Source organism: Plectropomus leopardus, chromosome 1 (assembly GCF_026936395.1).
Source record: "Plectropomus leopardus strain MGB_pleo_1.0 chromosome 1, ASM2693639v1, whole genome shotgun sequence".
NCBI classification, from domain to species: Eukaryota; Metazoa; Chordata; class Actinopteri; order Perciformes; family Serranidae; genus Plectropomus; species Plectropomus leopardus.
In genome coordinates, this window is record NC_142176.1 from 936,929 (window position 1) to 958,617 (window position 21,689).

The window sequence follows — 21,689 nt, forward strand, 5'->3', positions numbered from 1 at the left end:
GGAGCAGCCCAACACATCAGCCAGACTCCTGTTTGCAGACTTTTCCTCTGCATTTAACACGCTGCAGCCTCACATTTTGGCCAACAGACTCACCTCCCGCTTCCACCTGGACAACCAGCTCCCCCTGTGGATACTGGACTTTCTAACCAACAGGTCACAGAGAGTCCGAGTCAACAACACCCTCTCCAACCCCCGACACACCTCGACTGGCTCCCCTCAGGGCTGCGTGCTCTCACCTCTGCTCTTCATCCTCTACACCGATGACTGCAGATCCACACAGCCTCAGTGTCACCTGGTGAAGTATGCTGATGACACAGTCCTCCTGTCCCTGCTGTCAGGCCCCTCTCAGCACCACGGATCGGCTCTGCAGGAGTTTGTGGAATGGTGATAACTCCTGCCTTGAGCTGAACGTGGGTAAGACTAAGGAGATGGTGGTGACCTTTTCCAACAGGCAGAGACAGCTGGCCACAGCATCCTCCACCTCAATTCACGGGAAGCCAGTCGAACTAGTTGAGGAGTACAAATACCTGGGCACCATCTTTGACAGCTTGCTGAAGTTCTCCTCCAACACAGAGGAGATTCTCAAGAAATGTCAACAGCGGCAGTATCTCCTTAGGAAACTCAATTCCTTTGGAGTCAGCAGAAACATCCTGCAAACTTTTTACTACTCTTTCATTGAGAGCATCGCCACATTCTCCATTACCTGCTGGTTTTATTCAATCAGCCTCCAGAACAGAAACCGTCTGGAGAGCACCGTCAGAGTCTGCTCCAAGATCACTGGACTACCAATAAGAACTCTTTCCTCATTCTGTGAACAGCAAACAGTCAGGCTAGCAAACCGAATCCTGCAGGATCCCTCTCATGCTCTCCATGCTGCATTTGAGTGGCTGCCCTCGGGACGACGTCTCCGCTGCCCAGGCTGCAGGACACAGAGGAGGAGAGCAACCTTTGTCTCCAAGGCTGTTCTCCTCCTCAACTCCTCCTAACCCCCCTCTCCCTCCTCCACACACAAACCACACGGACTTTCAAAGCGGTGGAAAGAAAAAGGGAAAGGGAAGAAAAAAAAAAAATGTTCATGTCTACCTCCTCTCAGTCGCACCTCATCAGTGAACTCTATGTTCCTTTATTACTGTAAAATTGTACATACAGACATATTTTATTCTTATTGTATTTTTGTCTATAACAGTCACACATGCCACACAACATACATACACACAACATACACACAAACATACACACACACATACAAACACACACACACACACACACATCTTACAATACACACACACGCACAGACAAACATACACACCACATGCACACACACACGCCACACGGACTTTCAAGCTGTGAAATTCTTTTTAAGCACAATTACCTCCTTTACATGCACCTTATTATTATTATTATATTATTATTATACTTTATTCACCTATATACTGTATATACACAAATATTTAAATTATCTTTATTTTGATTTCTATTTTTTTCTCTCCTTCTTACTTTCATCTTTACCTTATTGTTTGTCATGCTGCTCTGTGTGCCTTGAATTGCCCCCTGGGGACAAATAAAGTTTTTTGAATTGAATTGAATTGAATTGAAAACCTCGCTAATTTAGCATGTTGACAAAAATGGCGACAAAGGCAATAGTATAGTATGGCAAAAAAGGTCAAATTTTGACACGTCCCAAAAATGTCTCAAAACCACATATTCTAGCTTGTAGAGACACGCCATAATGGACACAGTGGAAATAGAGGCCAAAAAAGTCCAAAAACTCGCTAATTTAGCATGTTGACAAAAAAGGCGACAAAGGCAATAGTATAGTATGGCGAAAAAGGTCAAAATTTGACACGTCCCAGAAATGTCTGAAAAGCGCATATTCTAGCTTGTAGAGACGCGCCATAATGGACACAGTGGAAATAGAGGCCAAAAAACTACAAAAACCCGCTAATTTAGCATGTTGACAAAAATGGTGAACAAGGCAATAGTATAGTATGGCGAAAAAGGTCAAATTTTGACACGTCCCAAAAATGTCTCAAAACCACATATTCTAGCTTGTAGAGACGCACCATAAACGACAAAGTGGAAATAGAGGCCAAAAAAGTCCAAAAACTCGCTAATTTAGCATGTTGACAAAAAAGGCGACAAAGGCAATAGTATAGTATGGCGAAAAAGGTCAAAATTTGACACGTCCCAAAAATGTCTCAAAACCACATATTCTAGCTTGTAGAGACACGCCATAATGGACACAGTGGAAATAGAGGCCAAAAAAGTCCCAAACCCGCTAATTTAGCATGTTCAAAAACATGTCGAAAATGGTGAATAAGGCAATATTATAGTATGTCGAAACAGGTCAAATTTTGACACGTCCCAAAAATGTCTCAAAACCACATATTGTAACTTGTAGAGACGCGCCATAAAGGACACAGTGGAAATAGAGGCCAAAAAAGTCCAAAAACCCGCTAATTTACCATGTTGACAAAAATGGCGAACAAGGCAATAGTATAGTATGGCGAAAAAGGTCAAATTTTGACACGTCCCAAAAATGTCTCAAAACCACATATTCTAGCTTGTAGAGACGCGCCATAATGGACACAGTGGAAATAGAGGCCAAAAAAGTCCCCAAACCCGCAAATTTAGCATATTGAAAAATATGGCGAAAAAGGCGACAAAGGCAATAGTATAGTATGGCGAAAAAGGTCAAAATTTGACACGTCCCAGAAATGTCTGAAAAGCGCATATTCCAGCTTGTAGAGACGCGCCATAATGGACACAGTGGAAATAGAGGCCAAAAAACTACAAAAACCCGCTAATTTAGCATGTTGACAAAAATGGCGAACAAGGCAATAGTATAGTATGGCGAAAAAGGTCAAATTTTGACACGTCCCAAAAATGTCTCAAAACCACATATTCTAGCTTGTAGAGACGCACCATAAACGACAAAGTGGAAATAGAGGCCAAAAAAGTCCAAAAACTCGCTAATTTAGCATGTTGACAAAAAAGGCGACAAAGGCAATAGTATAGTATGGCGAAAAAGGTCAAAATTTGACACGTCCCAAAAATGTCTCAAAACCACATATTCTAGCTTGTAGAGACACGCCATAATGGACACAGTGGAAATAGAGGCCAAAAAAGTCCCAAACCCGCTAATTTAGCATGTTCAAAAACATGTCGAAAATGGCGAATAAGGCAATATTATAGTATGTCGAAACAGGTCAAATTTTGACACGTCCCAAAAATGTCTCAAAACCGCATATTGTAACTTGTAGAGACGCGCCATAAAGGACACAGTGGAAATAGAGGCCAAAAAAGTCCAAAAACCCGCTAATTTACCATGTTGACAAAAATGGCGAACAAGGCAATAGTATAGTATGGCAAAAAAGGTCAAATTTTGACACGTCCCAAAAATGTCTCAAAACCACATATTCTAGCTTGTAGAGACGCGCCATAATGGACACAGTGGAAATAGAGGCCAAAAAAGTCCCCAAACCCGCAAATTTAGCATATTGAAAAATATGGCGAAAAAGGCGACAAAGGCAATAGTATAGTATGGCGAAAAAGGTCAAAATTTGACACGTCCCAAAAATGTCTCAAAACCACATATTCTAGCTTGTAGAGACACGCCATAATGGACACAGTGGAAATAGAGGCCAAAAAAGTCCCAAACCCGCTAATTTAGCATGTTCAAAAACATATCGAAAATGGCGAATAAGGCAATATTATAGTATGTCAAAACAGGTCAAATTTTGACACGTCCCAAAAATGTCTCAAAACCGCATATTGTAACTTGTAGAGACGCGCCATAAAGGACACAGTGGAAATAGAGGCCAAAAAAGTCCAAAAACCCGCTAATTTACCATGTTGACAAAAATGGCGAACAAGGCAATAGTATAGTATGGCAAAAAAGGTCAAATTTTGACACGTCCCAAAAATGTCTCAAAACCACATATTATAACTTGTAGAGACGCGCCATAAAGGACACAGTGGAAATAGAGGCCAAAAAAGTCCCCAAACCCGCGAATTTAGCATGTTGAAAAAAATGGCGGAAATGGCGAATAAGGCAATAGTATAGTATGGCGAAAAAGGTCAAAATTTGACACGTCCCAGAAATGTCTGAAAAGCGCATATTCTAGCTTGTAGAGACGCGCCATAATGGACAAAGTGGAAATAGAGGCCAAAAAACTCCAAAAACTCGCTAATTTAGCATGCTGACAAAAATGGCGAAAAAGGCGAACAAGGCAATAGTATAGTATGGCGAAAAAGGTCAAATTTTGACACGTCCCAAAAATGTCTCAAAACCACATATTCTAGCTTCTAGAGACGCGCCATAGTGGACAAAGTGGAAATAGAGGCCAAAAAAGTCCAAAAACTCGCTAATTTAGCATGTTGAAAAATATGGTGCTTTACTCTGTTGTTTTCAGCCTCATTTTCGACATTTCATTTTTTTTGCATTTTTCAACAAAGGCTACTATACTGTTGTTTTCGGCAGTTTTTTCAGCATGCTACATTATGACATTTTCAGTTGTTTTTTGGACCTGCTATACTAACACGTGTCTCAACATGATATGTTGTTTTCAGCCCTTTTTTTGACATGTTATATTTTGCAATTTTTAGACATACTGTACTATGTAGTTTTCGGTCATTTTTTCGAGATGCTATGACACTTTTTGCAGTTTTTTTCAACATACTATTATTATTTTATTGTCCTTATAGTGACAGCGGCTGCTAGCACAAGCTATTATAACATCTCTGCTCATCTCATGCTGACGTCATGGAGTCTGTTTACTGTGAAGACTGTGTGACGCACAAAAAGAGGAGTTACTGACCTTAAAGACGGTATCTGCAAGTCCAAGAGGCTGCTGGCTATCCACTCCGAAATTTCGGATACCCTGCTGTTGGATCCTGTGCGCCCTCGCCTCTCCTCCTGCCTGACCCCAAACCCTCGGGAGTCCTGGACAGAGGTGGTAGTCCGGGAGGAAAAGCAGGGGGAAACTGTTCGGTTCTCCCCCACTGCTCCTCCTCAGTAATCGGCATGTGGCGCTGCAAGACGAGTCTCCAAACGATCCAGGTGTGACTGGTGTGGCCCACTCAGGTTTTATCCGAGCCCTCACCGATCCCGTAAGCTGCCCCCCTGAGTCTACACATCATGCCTTGGACGCAGCGGTCATTGCTGCTGCCTCCTCACCTCCTGTCGCAGCGGCTGCTGCTACACTCTCCTCAACAGCTGATGCTGCCTCTGTCTCCTCTCCACCTGCTGCTCCTGATGCTGTCTCCTCTCCACCCGCTGGTCCTGATGCTGTCTCCTCTCCACCCGCTGGTCCTGATGCTGTCTCCTCTCCACCCGCTGGTCCTGATGCTGTCTCCTCTCCACCCGCTGGTCCTGATGCTGTCTCCTCTCCACCCGCTGCTCCTGATGCTGTCTCCTCTCCACCCGCTGCTCCTGATGCTGCTCCTGATGCTGTCTCCTCTCCACCCGCTGCTCCTGATGCTGTCTCCTCTCCACCCGCTGCTCCTGATGCTGCTCCTGATGCTGTCTCCTCTCCACCCGCTGCTCCTGATGCTGTCTCCTCTCCACCCGCTGGTCCTGATGCTGTCTCCTCTCCACCCGCTGCTCATGATGCTGTCTCCTCTCCACCCGCTGCTCCTGATGCTGCTCCTGATGCTGTCTCCTCTCCACCCGCTGCTCCTGATGCTGCTCCTGATGCTGTCTCCTCTCCACCCGCTGCTCCTGATGCTGTCTCCTCTCCACCTGCTGCTCCTGATGCTGCTCCTGATGCTGTCTCCTCTCCACTCGCTGCTCCTGATGCTGTCTCCTCTCCACCCGCTGCTCCTGATGCTGTCTCCTCTCCACCCGCTGGTCCTGATGCTGTCTCCTCTCCACCCGCTGCTCATGATGCTGTCTCCTCTCCACCCGCTGCTCCTGATGCTGCTCCTGATGCTGTCTCCTCTCCACCCGCTGCTCCTGATGCTGTCTCCTCTCCACCTGCTGCTCCTGATGCTGCTCCTGATGCTGTCTCCTCTCCACTCGCTGCTCCTGATGCTGTCTCCTCTCCACCCGCTGCTCCTGATGCTGTCTCCTCTCCACCCGCTGGTCCTGATGCTGTCTCCTCTCCACCCGCTGCTCATGATGCTGTCTCCTCTCCACCCGCTGCTCCTGATGCTGTCTCCTCTCCACCTGCTGCTCCTGATGCTGCTCCTGATGCTGTCTCCTCTCCACTCGCTGCTCCTGATGCTGTCTCCTCTCCACTCGCTGCTCCTGATGCTGTCTCCTCTCCACTCGCTGCTCCTGATGCTGTCTCCTCTCCACCCGCTACCGTCTTTTCTCCATCCTCCATCATCTCACCTCTTGCTCCACTCGCTGCTGCTGCTGTCGATTTGTTGATTGGGGGGGCTGTCCAGTCCTCCACAGGACATCGGAGCCAACAACAGGAGACACTCTCCTCCTGTCTTGATCAAATCACTCCTGTCAAAACCAAAACTGTCACCCTCTCACTCTGCCCCCCGTACACCCCTGAGCTCCGCCATATGAAATCATCAATCATCAAACCGGTTTAAACGTCCATCTCTAAGCTCAGCACTGCTCCGTCCCTACTACTTCACTCCGGCTCCTCCAGTCCCTTTTCTCCACAATAAACAAACTTCTCAAACCTAGTGACAATATCCCATCATCCTTCACGGTCAACAAGTGGAATGCCCCCCCCCCCGCGAGCCTTTGGCGCCTGCGGCAACGGGACCAACTTCTCCCGCGAGCAGTACTTTCATTTTAAACATATGAGCTTTCAAGCTAGCTGTAACACTTTTCTTGATCATCTTATCCCCAACTTCGACCACGTGAAAGTCAGCTATTTTAACTAGCTGATCTCGCGAGCACCCATCCATAAAACTTTCAGTGGGCGCCACCATGAATGGCTGCACAATTTTATCCATTGCGCACAACTCAACCAGTGACACGAGCATGTACAGTGCTCAGACCCAGCGTGCGTAAAGGCGACTGCAGCCTCAACACGGAGCGTCCCCGCTACCTGACTGCCTAACCAAAAATCTGACTAAATAACTCCCCCCTAGTCTTCATGAGGCGTAGCGGCGGGTACTTATGCACTGAAGACCACTGGTCAGAGAGAGGCGACCAGAAACTGGCAACCACCCCAAAAACCACGGCCGTGCTCCCGAGCGATTTTAGGGGAAAAGGGAGAGGGAAGCTCTAGCCGCCGTACCCCAACACTACCAGCCCCCCTCAGCGAATCCCAAAGGGGAGACACCGTTAAAGCCTGCCAGGGGAATCACTCCAGCAACAACACTTACCTTCCACTGTCGCCGCTAACGGCCACAGTCAAAGTAGCAAAAACAGAAAAAAGCAGCTTCGCAAACCCAAAACACCCAAAAACAAAAAAATTACAAACTTATCAAACTCAACCACAAAGCACATCCCCTCAAACGCAACAAACTCACCAAATACGGCTAACAGAGGGGATCCTCCCCCAATTACGTCACCTTCACACCTGAGCGTAATCTATCAATAGGATTTCCCCCCCAGCGCTACCCTTTAACTAGATTAACGTTTGCTGAAAAGAGAAAAAAAAAGGAAAGGAAAGAAGGTGCAGAGCGGCGAGGCTGGCTGACAACGAGGCAGAAGCAACATTCATCAGCACGGCCTAAATAATCGGGAGCACTGGTCAGGTGTTCCTAATTATGCAGTCGGCTCCATGTGGCGTTTTTCGACCTCAGGAAGGTTGACTTTTTTGGACCATTTTTCGACAGCCTATACTATGGCATGACTCGAGATGCTATACTATGACGTTTTTCAACGTCCAAGAGGTCGACCATTTTTCGACATGCTTTACTATGGTGTGTTTTACTATGCCACACTACGAAGTTTTTCGACATCCGATAGGTCGACTTTTTCAGATCATTTTTCGACATGCTTTACTATGGCGTGACTTGACACGCTATAGTATGTTTTTGGACGTCAAAAAGGTCAACTTTTTCGGAGCCTTTTTCGACATGCCATACTATGGCATGTTTTGACATGCTATAACATTTTTCGACATCAAAAAGGTTGACATTTTCGGAGCAGTTTTTGACATGCTATACTGTGCTGTGATTTAATATGCTATATTACTAACGTTTTTGGACATTCTATAACTTTACAATTTTCAAGGTCAAAAGTGGTGACTATTTCTGCCGATCTTTCAACGTGCTGCACGATGAGGTTTTTGGACATGCTATACTATGACAATTTTTTTAAGTCAAAAACATCAAATTCTTCACTCGATTTTTCAACATGCTATATTATAGTGTCTTTGGACATGCTGTACTATGATTTCGTTATAGGTCAAAAACATCAACTTTTTCAGCTGATTTTTCGACACGCTATAGTATGGCTCTTCTCATCAGGTTACACTTTGTCTATTTCCGAGGTCAAAACTGTCGACTTTTCGGCCATTTTTCGGAGGATTTTTGAAGTCATAAACATCGACTTTTTTAGCTTTTTTTGACATTTTATACGACTATTTTAGAGGTAAAAATTGTTGAATTTTTTAGTGGAATTTTCAACATGCTTTACTATGACTATTTTTGAGGTCAGAAACGTTAACTTTTTCGGCCAATTTTTGGGCATGCTATACTTGGGCATTTTTCCACATGCTATACTATAAAATTTTTCGAGGTGAAAAATGTCAACTTTTTCGGCTGATATTCGACATGGTATACTATGATTTCTTTCGACATGGTATAGTATGTCTATTTTCGATGTAAATGTCACAGAAACATGGTTAACCCCTAGCATCCAGGATCAAGCTGTTGCACTGGATGGGCGGACCTTGTTCAGAGCCGACAGGACACAAGACTGATTAAAAAAATGCACTGCAGGAATTGTATGATGCCATCAGCAGAAACCGCATGGAATCTTTCATAACAGCTGCTGATTTTAATTAACTTGTGCTTCAACTCAATCGACCAATAAATCTGCCTTGTACCTTTTGTGGTTCATAATGCCTCTACGCTGAGTCGACAGAGAGCTGCCACCGCTCGACCGAGTGTAACCGGACACATGAGCTACAACCTGTAATGATGGATGACAAATAAATAAGAGTCCGGATGTGTTTAACTCTGCATTAAGTTCACTGAAGTTTCTCAAGTTCACTACTTAGTCCTCATCTCGTTGGGCGGAGGTGTTGAGGCTCTGCACTGAACACACAGATATCAGAAACTGTCGCTTCAGATCTCACAGCAGGTCAACATGAACGCAGAGTTACATGTTTGTTTTGTGGATGTTTGTTTATTAAAAAGGGAATACAAAAAAAACCTGTAGAAATCTACAGCAGAGACAAAGCAAGCAGACATGTTGATCATCAGGTCAACGACACACAGCAGCTCATCGCGTTTCTAAGCATTCCTGTTAACTACAACTACGACTAACTATTTGCTCCACCTGCGTTACGCCGAGCTCAGCGCCGGGTCGACGGCTACAGGTCTGTCCTGTCTGAGGTCAGAGGTCACCTGCGGCTTCCTAGGTTTGATTTTTTACACAGGTGACGAGACGACAGCAGGAGCACGACGAGGAGAAACAGTCGAGGAAAGTGAAGAAGATTTGAACCTCTTTTCATTCAGCGAGCTGAATAAAGACGAAACTTCATCAGCAAGAAAAATAAAAACATCCACAGTGACAGAAGAAGAAAAAACTATCGTGTACACGGGAGGAGATTTGCTCGTATTGCTCACGTCTTAGTGGACAGCTCGGGATCAGTGGAGTACCCTGATTGGATAAAAACTACATAAGAGAATTTAAGGTGTATGAAAAGAGGTTAATCTCAAGATTTAAATCAGAGAATTTTCATCTCAAAATTTTAAGACTGACCTCATTTTCATGCGGCCCAAATCCTCCACCCAGAAAAAAAAAATCAAAATTAACCAAATAGGATTAAAGCATGTAAACATAAATATATAACCATATTATGCATATATTATAAATCAACCACATCTGGAATCGTGGGTTAGAAAATAATCTCAACGTTTAAAGTGCAACTTTACAAAGAAACAATAAGAGAAATACTGTGATTGGGAAGCGTATACTGTTTGTCGGGGGGGTCAAAAATAAACGTTATTGAGGGTTACTTCAGTTCAGACGGGACGAGCTCGATAACGTCTCTCATCAGGGTCACTTTAAAAGTTCACCATCACAGCAAGAAGAAACGTCTGGCCGTGTCCTCTACTGGCTGACCACAGAGACACGAGTCTTTTATTTCAGATTGATCCGTAAAGTTCCCATAAGTCTTTGCTCCTTCACTCACTCAGTGGCTGAGGAGGACCAGCGAGGACAGGACGGAGGATGTGTCCCAGCAGGGAGACGCCTCAGAGTGTTGGCAGACACCCTGCAGTGAGAGACGGGCGTCCCCACAGCGTTGTCCCCGCGTCTCTCAGGCGGTCAGCTTCAGTCGTCCTGCAGAGAAAACCAGACAACTGGTCAGCAGTCACGTGACGCGTCTCGTTGTCGGCCCGTCAGTCAGCAGTCATGTGACCTGTAGTCATGTGACCTGTAGTCATGTGACCTGTCAGATCATGTCCACACTGCTGCCAATAAATGTGAAAACTCTTTTTTATTAAACAGCAGCAGATAAAATATCTATCGACCCAAATTCGTTGATTCAGACAGAAATATTTTAACAGCTAACGGATGGATCACCGTGAAACTTTGTTCAGACGTTCATGTTCCTCCGAGGATGAATCCTGCTGATTTTGATGATTTTCTGATTTCTCTTTTAGTGCCACTTTGGGTCTTACGTTTAAGTTGTCCATTAAAAACTTTTAAAACTAGCAATAAACCAACTAACGTCTGAGTGTCCTCTGTAGCTTACATTTAATGACAAATATGTCGTACAATTTTAAGAAAAATCTATTCAAATATATGTACAGAAGCAAATAATGGCCATGACAAATTAAATTACATTAAATTGAAATATTTCAGTAGGTTTAAGTGTCAAGTATTTAGTGGAGATTAAATTTCGTGGCCATTATTGATGCATATAATGATTCACTATTACAACAAACATGTTTAAAGGTTATAAAAACAGGGGAATATGAAGACTCAATCAAAAAGAGAGGCTCATCATCTGAATCATAATAACTTCTACGCACAAACAGCAAAACATCGTCTGCAAAGTATTTGATTTTTACATTTACTGGAGCATCAGTGCTGTTGCTATGGTCACCGGAAAAGTAGTTAAAGCACGCTGTTGGAGTCCTGTTTTAATATTTAAAGAAATGCAGTGTTTTCAGATTTATCAGTGTGGACATGGAGCTACAAATCCCACAATCCTCGGCTCAGCAGCGGGACGCCCGGCGAGGCCACAGAGCAGCAGGGACGAGGGAGGAGTGGGGGGAGGAGTGGGGGGAGACATATTTCATCCAGACGCCAACTGACTCACAACACTCACACACTCTGAAGTCACAAGGAAGACTCGGGCTTTCACTCGGTGGTTTGCAAACATTTTTCAGTGATGTGACCCGGACCAAAAAAAAAAAATGCTGGGAAATGACACTGTTGAAATGCTGAAATTTAATCGTCCTGAGCTGAAATATAAAGTGTGCAAAGTGGTTTTAGGATCCTGCTGCTCGGTGGTAGGCTGTTTCCTTCAATGACGTACAAACTTTGATGTCACAAACAAAAGTCTAAACGCTAAATGAGCCAGCAGAAAGTTAAGTTGTACACTGAGCGAAGGAAATTGTAATCTAAGAGGATTGTTCATTTCTTAAACATGTAAAATAAATGTAAAATATGAAAGTAGTTCAGTTTTGGAAATGACTCAGTGCTGACTGAAACTGTGTTGCTCTCTGTTGAGTTTTTCAAAAAGCCTTAAAATGTAAAATGATTACAAATTATAATGTAAAATGGGATTAATGTAAAATAGTTCAGGATTGATAATAGTAATAAATAATAAGCATGACAGTTTAGAGTATAACAGGTTTGTTTTTTAATTCATTTATTTTCTTTCTGTGGTGTTGCGGTTATTCTGGGTTTTGCTTCGGTTGATTTAGGAGGCCTAAAAATACGCTTCTGGTTTCAGCCGACTGCTTTTTCGGTTACTAATTTTAAAAAATTAAAAATTGTGTGAAATAATCAGTTTTTTATGATGCATGCCACCAAAATAAAATCATTCATTCATGCCTACGACAAGTTTGTACCTCGTTGAAGAGAACAGCCTTTCACTGAGCAGACACGTCACTATTTAAAAGTTCTGCGTCTCACTCGCTGTTTTCATGCATCAGCAGCTGAGCCAGAATTTGGGAGCAGTGATGTTGTTTTCCCAGCCACAAAACAAACGCCTCGAGATCTGCGTCTGTCATTAAACACCAAACACCGAACGAACGGAAACCCGAGCGAGACTGCGTTTTTTTTGCAGTTGTTGACAGCCTGCTCAAGGTGGGAATATTTTTAGGTTTAGTTTATTCAAAAAGGGAACGTGCTAATTGATAAATACACAAGGTATAAAAATGCTAAAAATTGACCAGGAGGCTTTTTTCATCTATAGTCCCTCAGCCGAGGTGTTACACAAGACTTCCTAAAACACGACCGAGCAAAAGAACAAAGACTTTCAGCACACAGTTAAAAGACTGCTTTAAACACATCAGCAAAACAAAAGACAACAAAATAAACAAATGAAAAAAAGAAAAAAACAAAACTGAACCAAAAACAAAACAAATAAAAAACAAAAGAAAAATGAAAAAAAGAAAAAAACAAAACTGAACCAAAAACAAAACAAAAACAAAAAGAACAAAACAAAAAACAAATTAAAAAAAGAAAAAACAAAACCGAAAAAACAAAACAAAATAAAACAAAACAACAAAAAACAAATAAAAAAAGAAAAACACAAAACCGAACCAAAAACAAAATAAAACCAGAGACAAAAACAAACAAAACAAACAAACCCAGAATAAAATAAAACAAAACAACGAAAAAGGGAACAACAACAGAAAAAAAAAGATAAAAATGAGCCGGACATACAATTTAAAGACTGAAGAAAAGAAAATACACGTTTTTAAAGAACTATAAGCGGCAGTGAACATCGCGCTGTTATTCCGCCTCATGCCGTTCTGCATCAAAGACTCGAGGACAGTCCGAGGGGACAGAGTTGTCTCACAACTATGTCTATTCAAAACAAAGAGCCAGGACGAGACCACCGAACGCACGAGTGTGACGTTTTGACGGCGTGTTCTGTGTGCGTCAAACCCCGGGAGAATAAAAAAGCAGCTGTTAGCAGATCAATCAAAGAAGAAGAACAGCGGCCGACAATGTCCACAAACAGTAAAAACTGTGAAACCAGTGAAAACATTGAGGTCCAGGAGCTCCTGACCCTTAGAGGACAAGATCAGCCGCCAAATAACAGACGATCAATGACTGTTATTGACACGTGTTGTCATGGTTACATATTAGGAGCTGCTAACGTGTGTGTAATATGTCACGCTTGAGGCCGAAGCCATTGTGTTAAAGCTCTTTTGTTTCCGTGAAGCCGGCCTGCTGTCTAAAATCGGACGGAGTTTAGTTTCCTTGTGACTTGAACACAGACTGAGATTTTCATTCAGCATCAAACAGGCGACACAAACAGCACAGTCCGGTGGGCTCTGTGGGCCCTGCTCGCGGCCCTGCAGGCGCACACACAGAAGCTCTCTGAGGTTACAGGTGGAGGGAGGGGGGGTTAGATGGGGGGGGGTCACCATGCCATGCTGAGCGCTTCCATGCCAAGCTGTCCACCAATCAGCATACAGCCCCACCTACCTGCCCACCGTCCCCCACCAATGGGCTGGCTCTGTCTACCTGTCTGTCTGCAAACCAACCAATCAGACCACAGAGTGAGGACACAGCACAGGAAGGAGGTTGTTTGTTTGTTCCTTTATGTTGGGGTACTGTGAAAGGTGTTACATAAATCTAAGATGTTGTTATTATTATTATTTATGTTATTATTTATTATTATTACTTTAATTATTCTGTTATTTTTTAAATCTTAACCAAATTTATTTATAAAGCACTTTTAAAAACAACAGTTGACCAAAGTGCTGTACATCAATAAATAGACTAAAAAACAATAACAAGAGTAATAAATAAAAAATAGCATAAATATCAGAAAAAAGGAAATTATTATTATTATTATTATTAATATTATTATTAAGGACAGAGTGACAGCAGATTTCCTACATTTCCCACAATGCCTTTTGTCAGCCTCCAGTAGGGTGTTAAAGTCAGCTATTAGAAGGCTTTTATTTTGGAAATTGTTCTGCAACAATCAGATAATCAATCAATAATTAACAGATAATCAATCAGTTACAGTTGGTGATTGATTAGTGTTCTCCAATAAAAATTGGTATTTTATTAAACAGACTGATTTATTGCTGCAGTTATTGATTAGTGACTCAGATCAGATTTACCAGAAAAAAATTCAATATTTGATTTTTCTTTTTTTTTTAGCCTTCTTTTCTTTTCTTTTCTTTTCTTTTCTTATTTTAATCAAGCATATTGCATATGTGTTGATAATGTGGTGAATATTTCCCGCTTCTCTTTGTTATTCAGGAGCAACTTCCTGTAACTCTTATAATTCAGACCAACTTCCTGAAGAGGTTTCACATTAAAAGCTTCGAGGTAACATCGATTTAAAAATGTGGGAAAAAATGCATAAAAGTAACAATATTGAGCAAATAAAAACTGTGAGTCGTGACTCTGATGAGTTAATGTGTCGATGAAAACGAACATTATCACTGAAGTTACAGAAACACGAAGGTAAACATGAAGGAGGTAATGAGATTAAATTAAAGAGCAGATCAGAAAACTAAAGAGGAGAAGTTACGATCTGTCCCTCTGCTGTCAGAAACCCGATTCTCTCTGCTTCACTACGTTTATATTTACCCGTGTGTCTGTGTGCATTTATGCCGTACATGTGTGTACTGGTATGTGTTCATACTGCGTGTACCTGTGGAGAGCTGGGACTGGGACCTCCTGCGGGAGCTGCTGGGAGTTCTGGAGGTGGAGGAGAGGGTGGAGCCGGCGCTGCTGGCCCGAGAGATGGGGAGGGGGACGGGGGTGACCGGGGGAGAGTCCAGCTGAGGAGAGGGCAAAGGTCAAGACGGGTTAAGTGTATTTCTTTAATGCAATAATAATAATAATAATTTTTATTATTACTTTATTTTTACTACCACTGCTACTAATAAACTAATAAAATATAATAATTAAAATGTTTTTCAATACAACTTACATTTTTATATTTATTTTCTGTCATAAAAAACACCTGTTTTTTCATTAATTAATTTACTAATTACTTTATAAATTTTTATTTACAATATATACTTACTGTATTAAAATATTTTGTATTTTATTTATTTGTCATATCCTATTATTGTATTATTCTATAACTATTTTCCTTGTTACTCATTTGGTTAGAAAATAATATTATAATTAATAACAATTTTAAATAGTAATAATATTATTAATAATAACAATTACATTTTAGATATTTAGTTCTGTAAAAAAAAACACTTTTTTTAAAAAAATGTTTTTCCTAAAATAACTTGCTTTTTTTCTGTCATATCTCATTATTGTCCTTTCTCTGTTACTCATCCTATTATTAAATAATAATGCAACTGAATCATAATTTTATATTTCTATTTAAATGTAAAACAATTATGATTTCATAGTAAGTTTGATCTTTTATTATGCTTTTAAATGTCATTTTAGAACTTCATACCATTAAACACTAGATGAAATATACGGCAATATGATAAATGAGTTTAACTAAAAACATTCTTTCATTTGTGTCTTAAACTGTTTAAAATTGTATAAACACTTTAATGTAACATATTAAACTTCAGGTTTTCACTTTGTTGACTGAATCAGCTGCAAGAGTCAAACATGGAAAAGTGATACACGTGCGTTTGTGATGTAATTAACCCCGTCGGTCTCCGTTACCTCGACGCTGTCGTGGGTGGGCGAGGACGAGGTGGACGAGTTCTCGTGTCTCCTGGAGGACGACGAGCTCAGCTCGACGCTCCGAACACGCTGAGCGAACTTCAGCGAGCAGACCGACTCGCTCATGTTAGCGGCCAGCGGAGACACCTGAACACAACACGGAGGTCCCAAAATAAACAGACGTGATTCATTCATTCTTCTGCCTCAGAGAGAAAAAATGTCTTTCTTTGGACACTTCAGCCTGTTTGACCACAACACAAGTTAACTCGTGAATCAGGTGTTACAAAAAATCAACCAGCGAGACGCTTTGTGGATCTGAGTTCTCCAGAATCAGCCGTGAAAACCTGCTCCTGGTCTCACCTGCACCATCATGAGCGTCTTGCTGTCTCCGTTCAGAGAGTCCTGCAGCAGGTAGGTGAGCCGCGAGTTCCTGAACGGGACGTGGGAGTGTTTGCTGCGCAGCGCGTTGATGACGTCGCCGAGCGCCGACAGAGATTTGTTGATGCACTGAGCTTCTCTGAGGCGACTGCCCTCCGCCCCCGACTTACCGATCCTCTCTGAGCCCGCCAGGTCCACCAGGTTCAGCTTACCTGTAACCGAAACACACTCGGATAAGGTCACATCATTAAAGGCATTTTTTGACCTTTCTAAGGTTTCCCACGCTGGTGACGGCTGAATTTGACCAAAAAAATGAAACTGTGTTTGTTTGATGATCATGTGAAGAAGGTTGTTTTGAGGCCACCAGTGCAGATCACCTTTGCTCTGAACTCAGGGGGTACCACAGGGTTCTGTACTGGGTCCTTCACTGTTTACTCTCTACAGTAACCGTATAATCACCTCCAACACAGATTTAGGAGCTGTTTCCATGGCAACGGTTCTTGCATAAAACAAAACTTTTGTCGCGGTTTGATCTTTTGTTCACACAACACTGTGTTTTCGGGGCCTGAAAATGCAAAGTTTTGAAACCAAATTTGTAATGTGTATTTGATTGTAATCTTTTGAAAAAAACTGTCGTCGTGGAAACTGGCGATGATCCTGTGAGAACGGTGACATCACGGCCTCACTTCACGCAGGCGCGTGGCCTTCTTCTATGGTGTGTCATTACAAAGTTACACTCTCATCTAAATGTGGCTTTAAAATATCCACTTTTATGCAGATGATACAATCTTATACGTGAAATGCTCTCCTCTGACTCAGGCCTCGTCCGGATTACAATCTGCCGTCAACGGATTTCAGACGTCTCTGCAAAACTTCAAACTTGTACTGAAACCTGACAAGAAAACGTGTTTCATTCTGAAAGACTACATCCGCACTAATATGTCTTTTATTCAGAAAAGTTTGACAACAAAAACTATCTTTGTAGTGTTCTGGCATTTTCGCATATCATATAACCATTCACACACACACACACACACACACTTACACACACATGCACATACACTTACACACACTCACACATTCTCACACACACACACACACACACACACACTTACACACACATGCACATACACTTACACACACTCACACATTCTCACACATTCTCACACACACACACACACACACATACACACACACACGCACACACTCAGCTGATGTAAACATGATGCAGATTGTTTGCTCTGCGGTTGGTTGCTGAGTTACAGAAAATACTACTGAGATGGCAAAAAGTAAGTTTGTTTGAACTGTTACTGAAAGTGAGAGCAGCGACAAACAGATCGGGAGTCGTGTGTGTGTGTGTGTGTGTGTGTGTGTGTGTGTGTGTGTGTGTGTGTGTGTGTGTGTGTACCTTGTGTGCGGTTTCCTGTCGCAGAGTTGAATCCGGACACGGTGATGATGAGCAGAGCGTGGGAGCGAGAGCTGTGTTCGTTCAGGTTCGTGCAGGCTGTCGCTCTGTTCATGTGACCCAGCTCAAACACCTGAGGACAGACAGACACACACGCACACACACGCACACTTATCAATTCATCTTCATTATGGTTTTTGATTAACCCTTCAGTCTCTAAAATGACAGAAAACAAAAAAAAAACCACTAAAGAGTGCAAATTGAAATATTTATGTCTGTAATATTTATGTATTTTTGATATAACGAAGATTTAAACACTCAGAGATTCAGCTCATATCATATAAAATAAAGAAAACCATACAATCTTTACATTTCAAAAGCTGGAACCAGATATATTTTAGCATTTTGCATAAAAAATAATCCTTAAACAACACACAGATGAACAATATATCTACCAATTTGTTTTCTGGTTTTTGAATAAATCAATTAATTGACTAATTGTTTCTCTCAAATAGTGAAGAAAAAAATATGTTAAGAACTCTTATGAGCTCTTTTATGAATTTTTAAGCTCCAGAATAAAAACAAACACTTTTCATGACCAAAAATTAACTTTCCAGTAATTTATCAGGTTAAATTTGCAGACAGCGACCAGAGAGCGGCAGCTGAGCTGACGGGACGTGTTTTACACTGAAAGGACGAGCGCGGCAGGAAGTCCTCACCCTGTTGATGTCCTCGGGGCTCTGGACGGTGAACTCGGTCAGTCCGGGGACGTAGAGCTGTCCGCTGCCGTCAGGGTTCATCTTGATGTCCAGCTTGTCGGTGGGATTCTCTCCCAGCAGGTTCCTGAAGGAAAACAGGACGTTCAGATGACGGACGACTAAAAGCACGTCGTCTCTGCGGGTTTCATGCACCAAAGAACCGCAGAAAAAAAAAAAAGTTCTTTCTTATCAAAATTATTTCCCGCCCCCCTTCTTTCTGTAACATAATTTTAAATATATTAAAAGAATCATAAATGTAATTTTCTGGACATTTTTCTCTCATTTGTATTATTTCCATGTCACCTTGGAAATGTTTCAGTTTACAGGATAATTCTTGCCACGTTGCTATTTATGCTTTCCCTGCGTTAAGAAAGAAAGGCCCAAAAATTAGCAGAAAGTTGGTAAGACATTACAAGAATACTGCAGAAAAATGGGAAACAAAAAGAAAATAGAAAAATACATATAAAAAGATGCCATCAAAAAAAAAGAAAATAACCTCAAGAAATTGCCCAAAATACAATGTTCTCAAAAATATTTCCTCCTTTCTTTCTTCGACAGAATTTTAAATATATAACTTAGAGTTGTAAAAGTTTTCTGAACATTTTCCTCTTATTTTTATTTTTTCCATGTCACCTTCTGCTCTGTTTTAATGCTCACCAAGTTGTTAATTAATTATGTTTTCTGTGTTTAGAAAGAAATCAAACCCATTTTCTCTTTTTTTATTGAGGTTAAAATGCTAATGAGAGGTGTCTAAATGCAGCACAAGAAAACTGATGACGTTCCAGGTGTGACGGGGTTAAAATAGTTCCTGTGAGAAGCGTCAGTCTGCAGATGAGTCTGTAAAAACCTGATGAGTCCTGATCCCACTGGCAATCTGAGGCTTTAATCTGACTCAAGTGTTTTGGACCTTTCAGCCTAAAAACCGTCCAGATGTTGAGGCTTTTCCACAGAAGTCGAGTTACACAACAGCTGGACAGATGAACGCAAACACACGACATTTAACATGATCCGTCTTTACGTAACTGCTCTCAGACCGCAGCAGGTCTGACGGTCATCACAAACCAGCAAAGAGACGGCTGTCCTCATCCTCAAACACCAAACGGCGGTCTTCGTCCTGAAGGAGGCGCCACAGAGGTCCAGACGTCACCGAGCGTGTGCAGCAGTTACTGCAGCTCTGATAAACCAGAACGCTTCAGTCGTATCTGCTGAAAGCACTGACCTCACCTCTTATATTTGGGACAGGCGTGTATACGGGACGGGCTTTTGATTCTCTTCACGCAAAACTGTTCCGTAGAAAAGATGGAAATACCATCAAATTATTTATCAAACGCTTCGAAACCTTTTTTCAAAAACACAGAAAAAAGTGATGAGTAATAAAAGAAGAAATGACCCAGAAGTTACAACAAAAACAAACGAAAACAAAGATAAATCAGAATAAACCAGAGACCCCCCCCAAAAAAGAACAGGGAGAAATGACATAAAGCTTAAAAATTAAAATAACTCTGTAAAATGATTTTCAATAAATAATTATGAATATATTTCACTGGACATTTTTCCACGGCTTCTTTGAAAATAGTCTTCTACATCTGCTAATCCGCCGTTTGTCTGTTTTGCATCTCTTTTGTTTAACATGCCGGAAATATCGTCTTCTTTGGCGCTCGTGGTTTCAGTAAATTTAACTGAATGATTGAATTCTGAAGAATTTCACCGAGCTCACATCGTGCGATCGAAGCAGCTGACTCACGTTTTCTCCAGCAGGTCGCCAACGACGCAGTTTATACGTCCAAAGACCAAACAGCGAGTGTCGCATCGAGACAGGCCTTTCTCCGTCACAGCGCGCCGGTTAAAGGGACTGAGCTTTGGTTGGTACGAGGATTTCAGTTTTACAGTATTTAAGCGACTGTACTGTGTGTTTACGCTGTGCAGCTTCATATCTTGTTTTTTTCTACGTGTGTGTTAAAGTTTGGGCGTATTTTTCTAATAACTGAGATATGTCAGTATTTTTCTGGCTGACTCTGGATCAGCTCAGTGTGTGTGTGTGTATGTGTGTGTGTGTGTGTGTGTGTGTGTGTGTGTGTGTGTGTGTGTGTGTGTGTGTGTGTGTGTGTGTGAGTCTCACCGCAGCGTCTCGTTGTAGATCTCCACCATGCTGACGGAGATGTTGTAGTCCCAGTCTGGAGCTTTCTCCGTCACCTCAGAGAACAGCAGGCGGAGAGCGCGCTGGTTGATGCCGGGGTTGTTCACCTCGCCCTGAACACACATACACACACACACACACACACACACACACACACACACACACATTTTAAGATTTATTGAACAATCCTCCCCCATTTTTGCCCCGCCCCCTCCTCTCTCATAAATAATGATCAGTCCCTAACAATGATAAGAAGCCCTGCCTCTGATAATCTGTCCATTCTGGACTAAAACACAGACTATTTTCCAGCTCTGGTCAGTAAATGTTTAATGATCGCAGCTGTAAAATAATCAATATCTACTGAGAACTAATTACTAAACCTGTTCATTTTTCATCATTAAATGTTTTAAAAAGTTTTTTTCAGGGTAAATCAGAAGCCAGAGTGCAAAGAAAAAGCATGAAAATAAATGTGTTGGTACCTCCATGGTGTAGGTTTTCCCCGAGCCCGTCTGTCCGTAGGCGAAGATGCAGACGTTAAAGCCGTCGATACAGGAAGTGACCAGCGACTGCACCTCCTGAAACACCTGATGGAGAGAGTACAGATCTCAGGTACTTGTACTTTACTCAGACATCAGTATTTCTGATGTCTGCAGCTGAAGAGACGTCCTGTCCTCACCTCTTCCTGCGTGGCCTGAGGAGGGAAGACTTTGTCCAGCTCGAAAGTCATAATTTTGCCCTTGTTGGAGAGGTAGAGGACGGCGTCGTCATCCGAGTCGAAGCTCAGCATGGTTTTGGCGTCGGCGGAGTCCTGCTCCTCCTGACTGACGGGCCGGACGCGGCAGAAAACACGGATGTTACCTGGCAGACGGAGAGCAGGGATGCAGAGGACATGACGACAAATACCAGCTGCAACACGGAGGATATTTATTATTTTTTGTCTTTACCTATATTCAATTTTAATTTTTTTATATTGTAAAAGCTTTGTATTTTTCGGTTTGGCTCTTTGTGCGTACCTGAGCACGAACAACAAAAAACATGGAAAAAAAGGCAAAGAGTAACAAGAATTGA

General features: G+C 42.1%; 1 protein-coding gene across 12 annotated transcripts in view; it reads right to left on the reverse strand.

Annotated features, from left to right (window-relative positions):
• Positions 1–9,251: 9,251 nt before the first annotated feature.
• The window catches only part of kifc3 (kinesin family member C3), a 67,307-nt gene continuing 54,869 nt past the window's right edge, over positions 9,252–21,689 (reverse strand). For 9 of the 12 annotated variants that reach the window (XM_088075546.1, XM_088075287.1, XM_088075369.1 and 6 more), the window contains 10 exons: positions 21,298–21,479; positions 21,101–21,205; positions 20,604–20,734; positions 18,446–18,569; positions 17,730–17,859; positions 16,304–16,533; positions 15,944–16,090; positions 14,952–15,081; positions 13,766–13,812; positions 9,252–10,432 (listed from right to left, as the gene is read on the reverse strand). In XM_088075546.1, coding sequence (XP_087931672.1) covers positions 10,424–10,432; positions 13,766–13,812; positions 14,952–15,081; positions 15,944–16,090; positions 16,304–16,533; positions 17,730–17,859; positions 18,446–18,569; positions 20,604–20,734; positions 21,101–21,205; positions 21,298–21,479 — 1,235 coding nt within the window. In that variant the 3' untranslated portion in view covers positions 9,252–10,423. The remainder of the gene's footprint in view (positions 10,433–13,765; positions 13,813–14,951; positions 15,082–15,943; positions 16,091–16,303; positions 16,534–17,729; positions 17,860–18,445; positions 18,570–20,603; positions 20,735–21,100; positions 21,206–21,297; positions 21,480–21,689) is intronic. The other 3 variants (XM_088075321.1, XM_088075706.1, XM_088075432.1) reach the window with 1 other exon arrangement.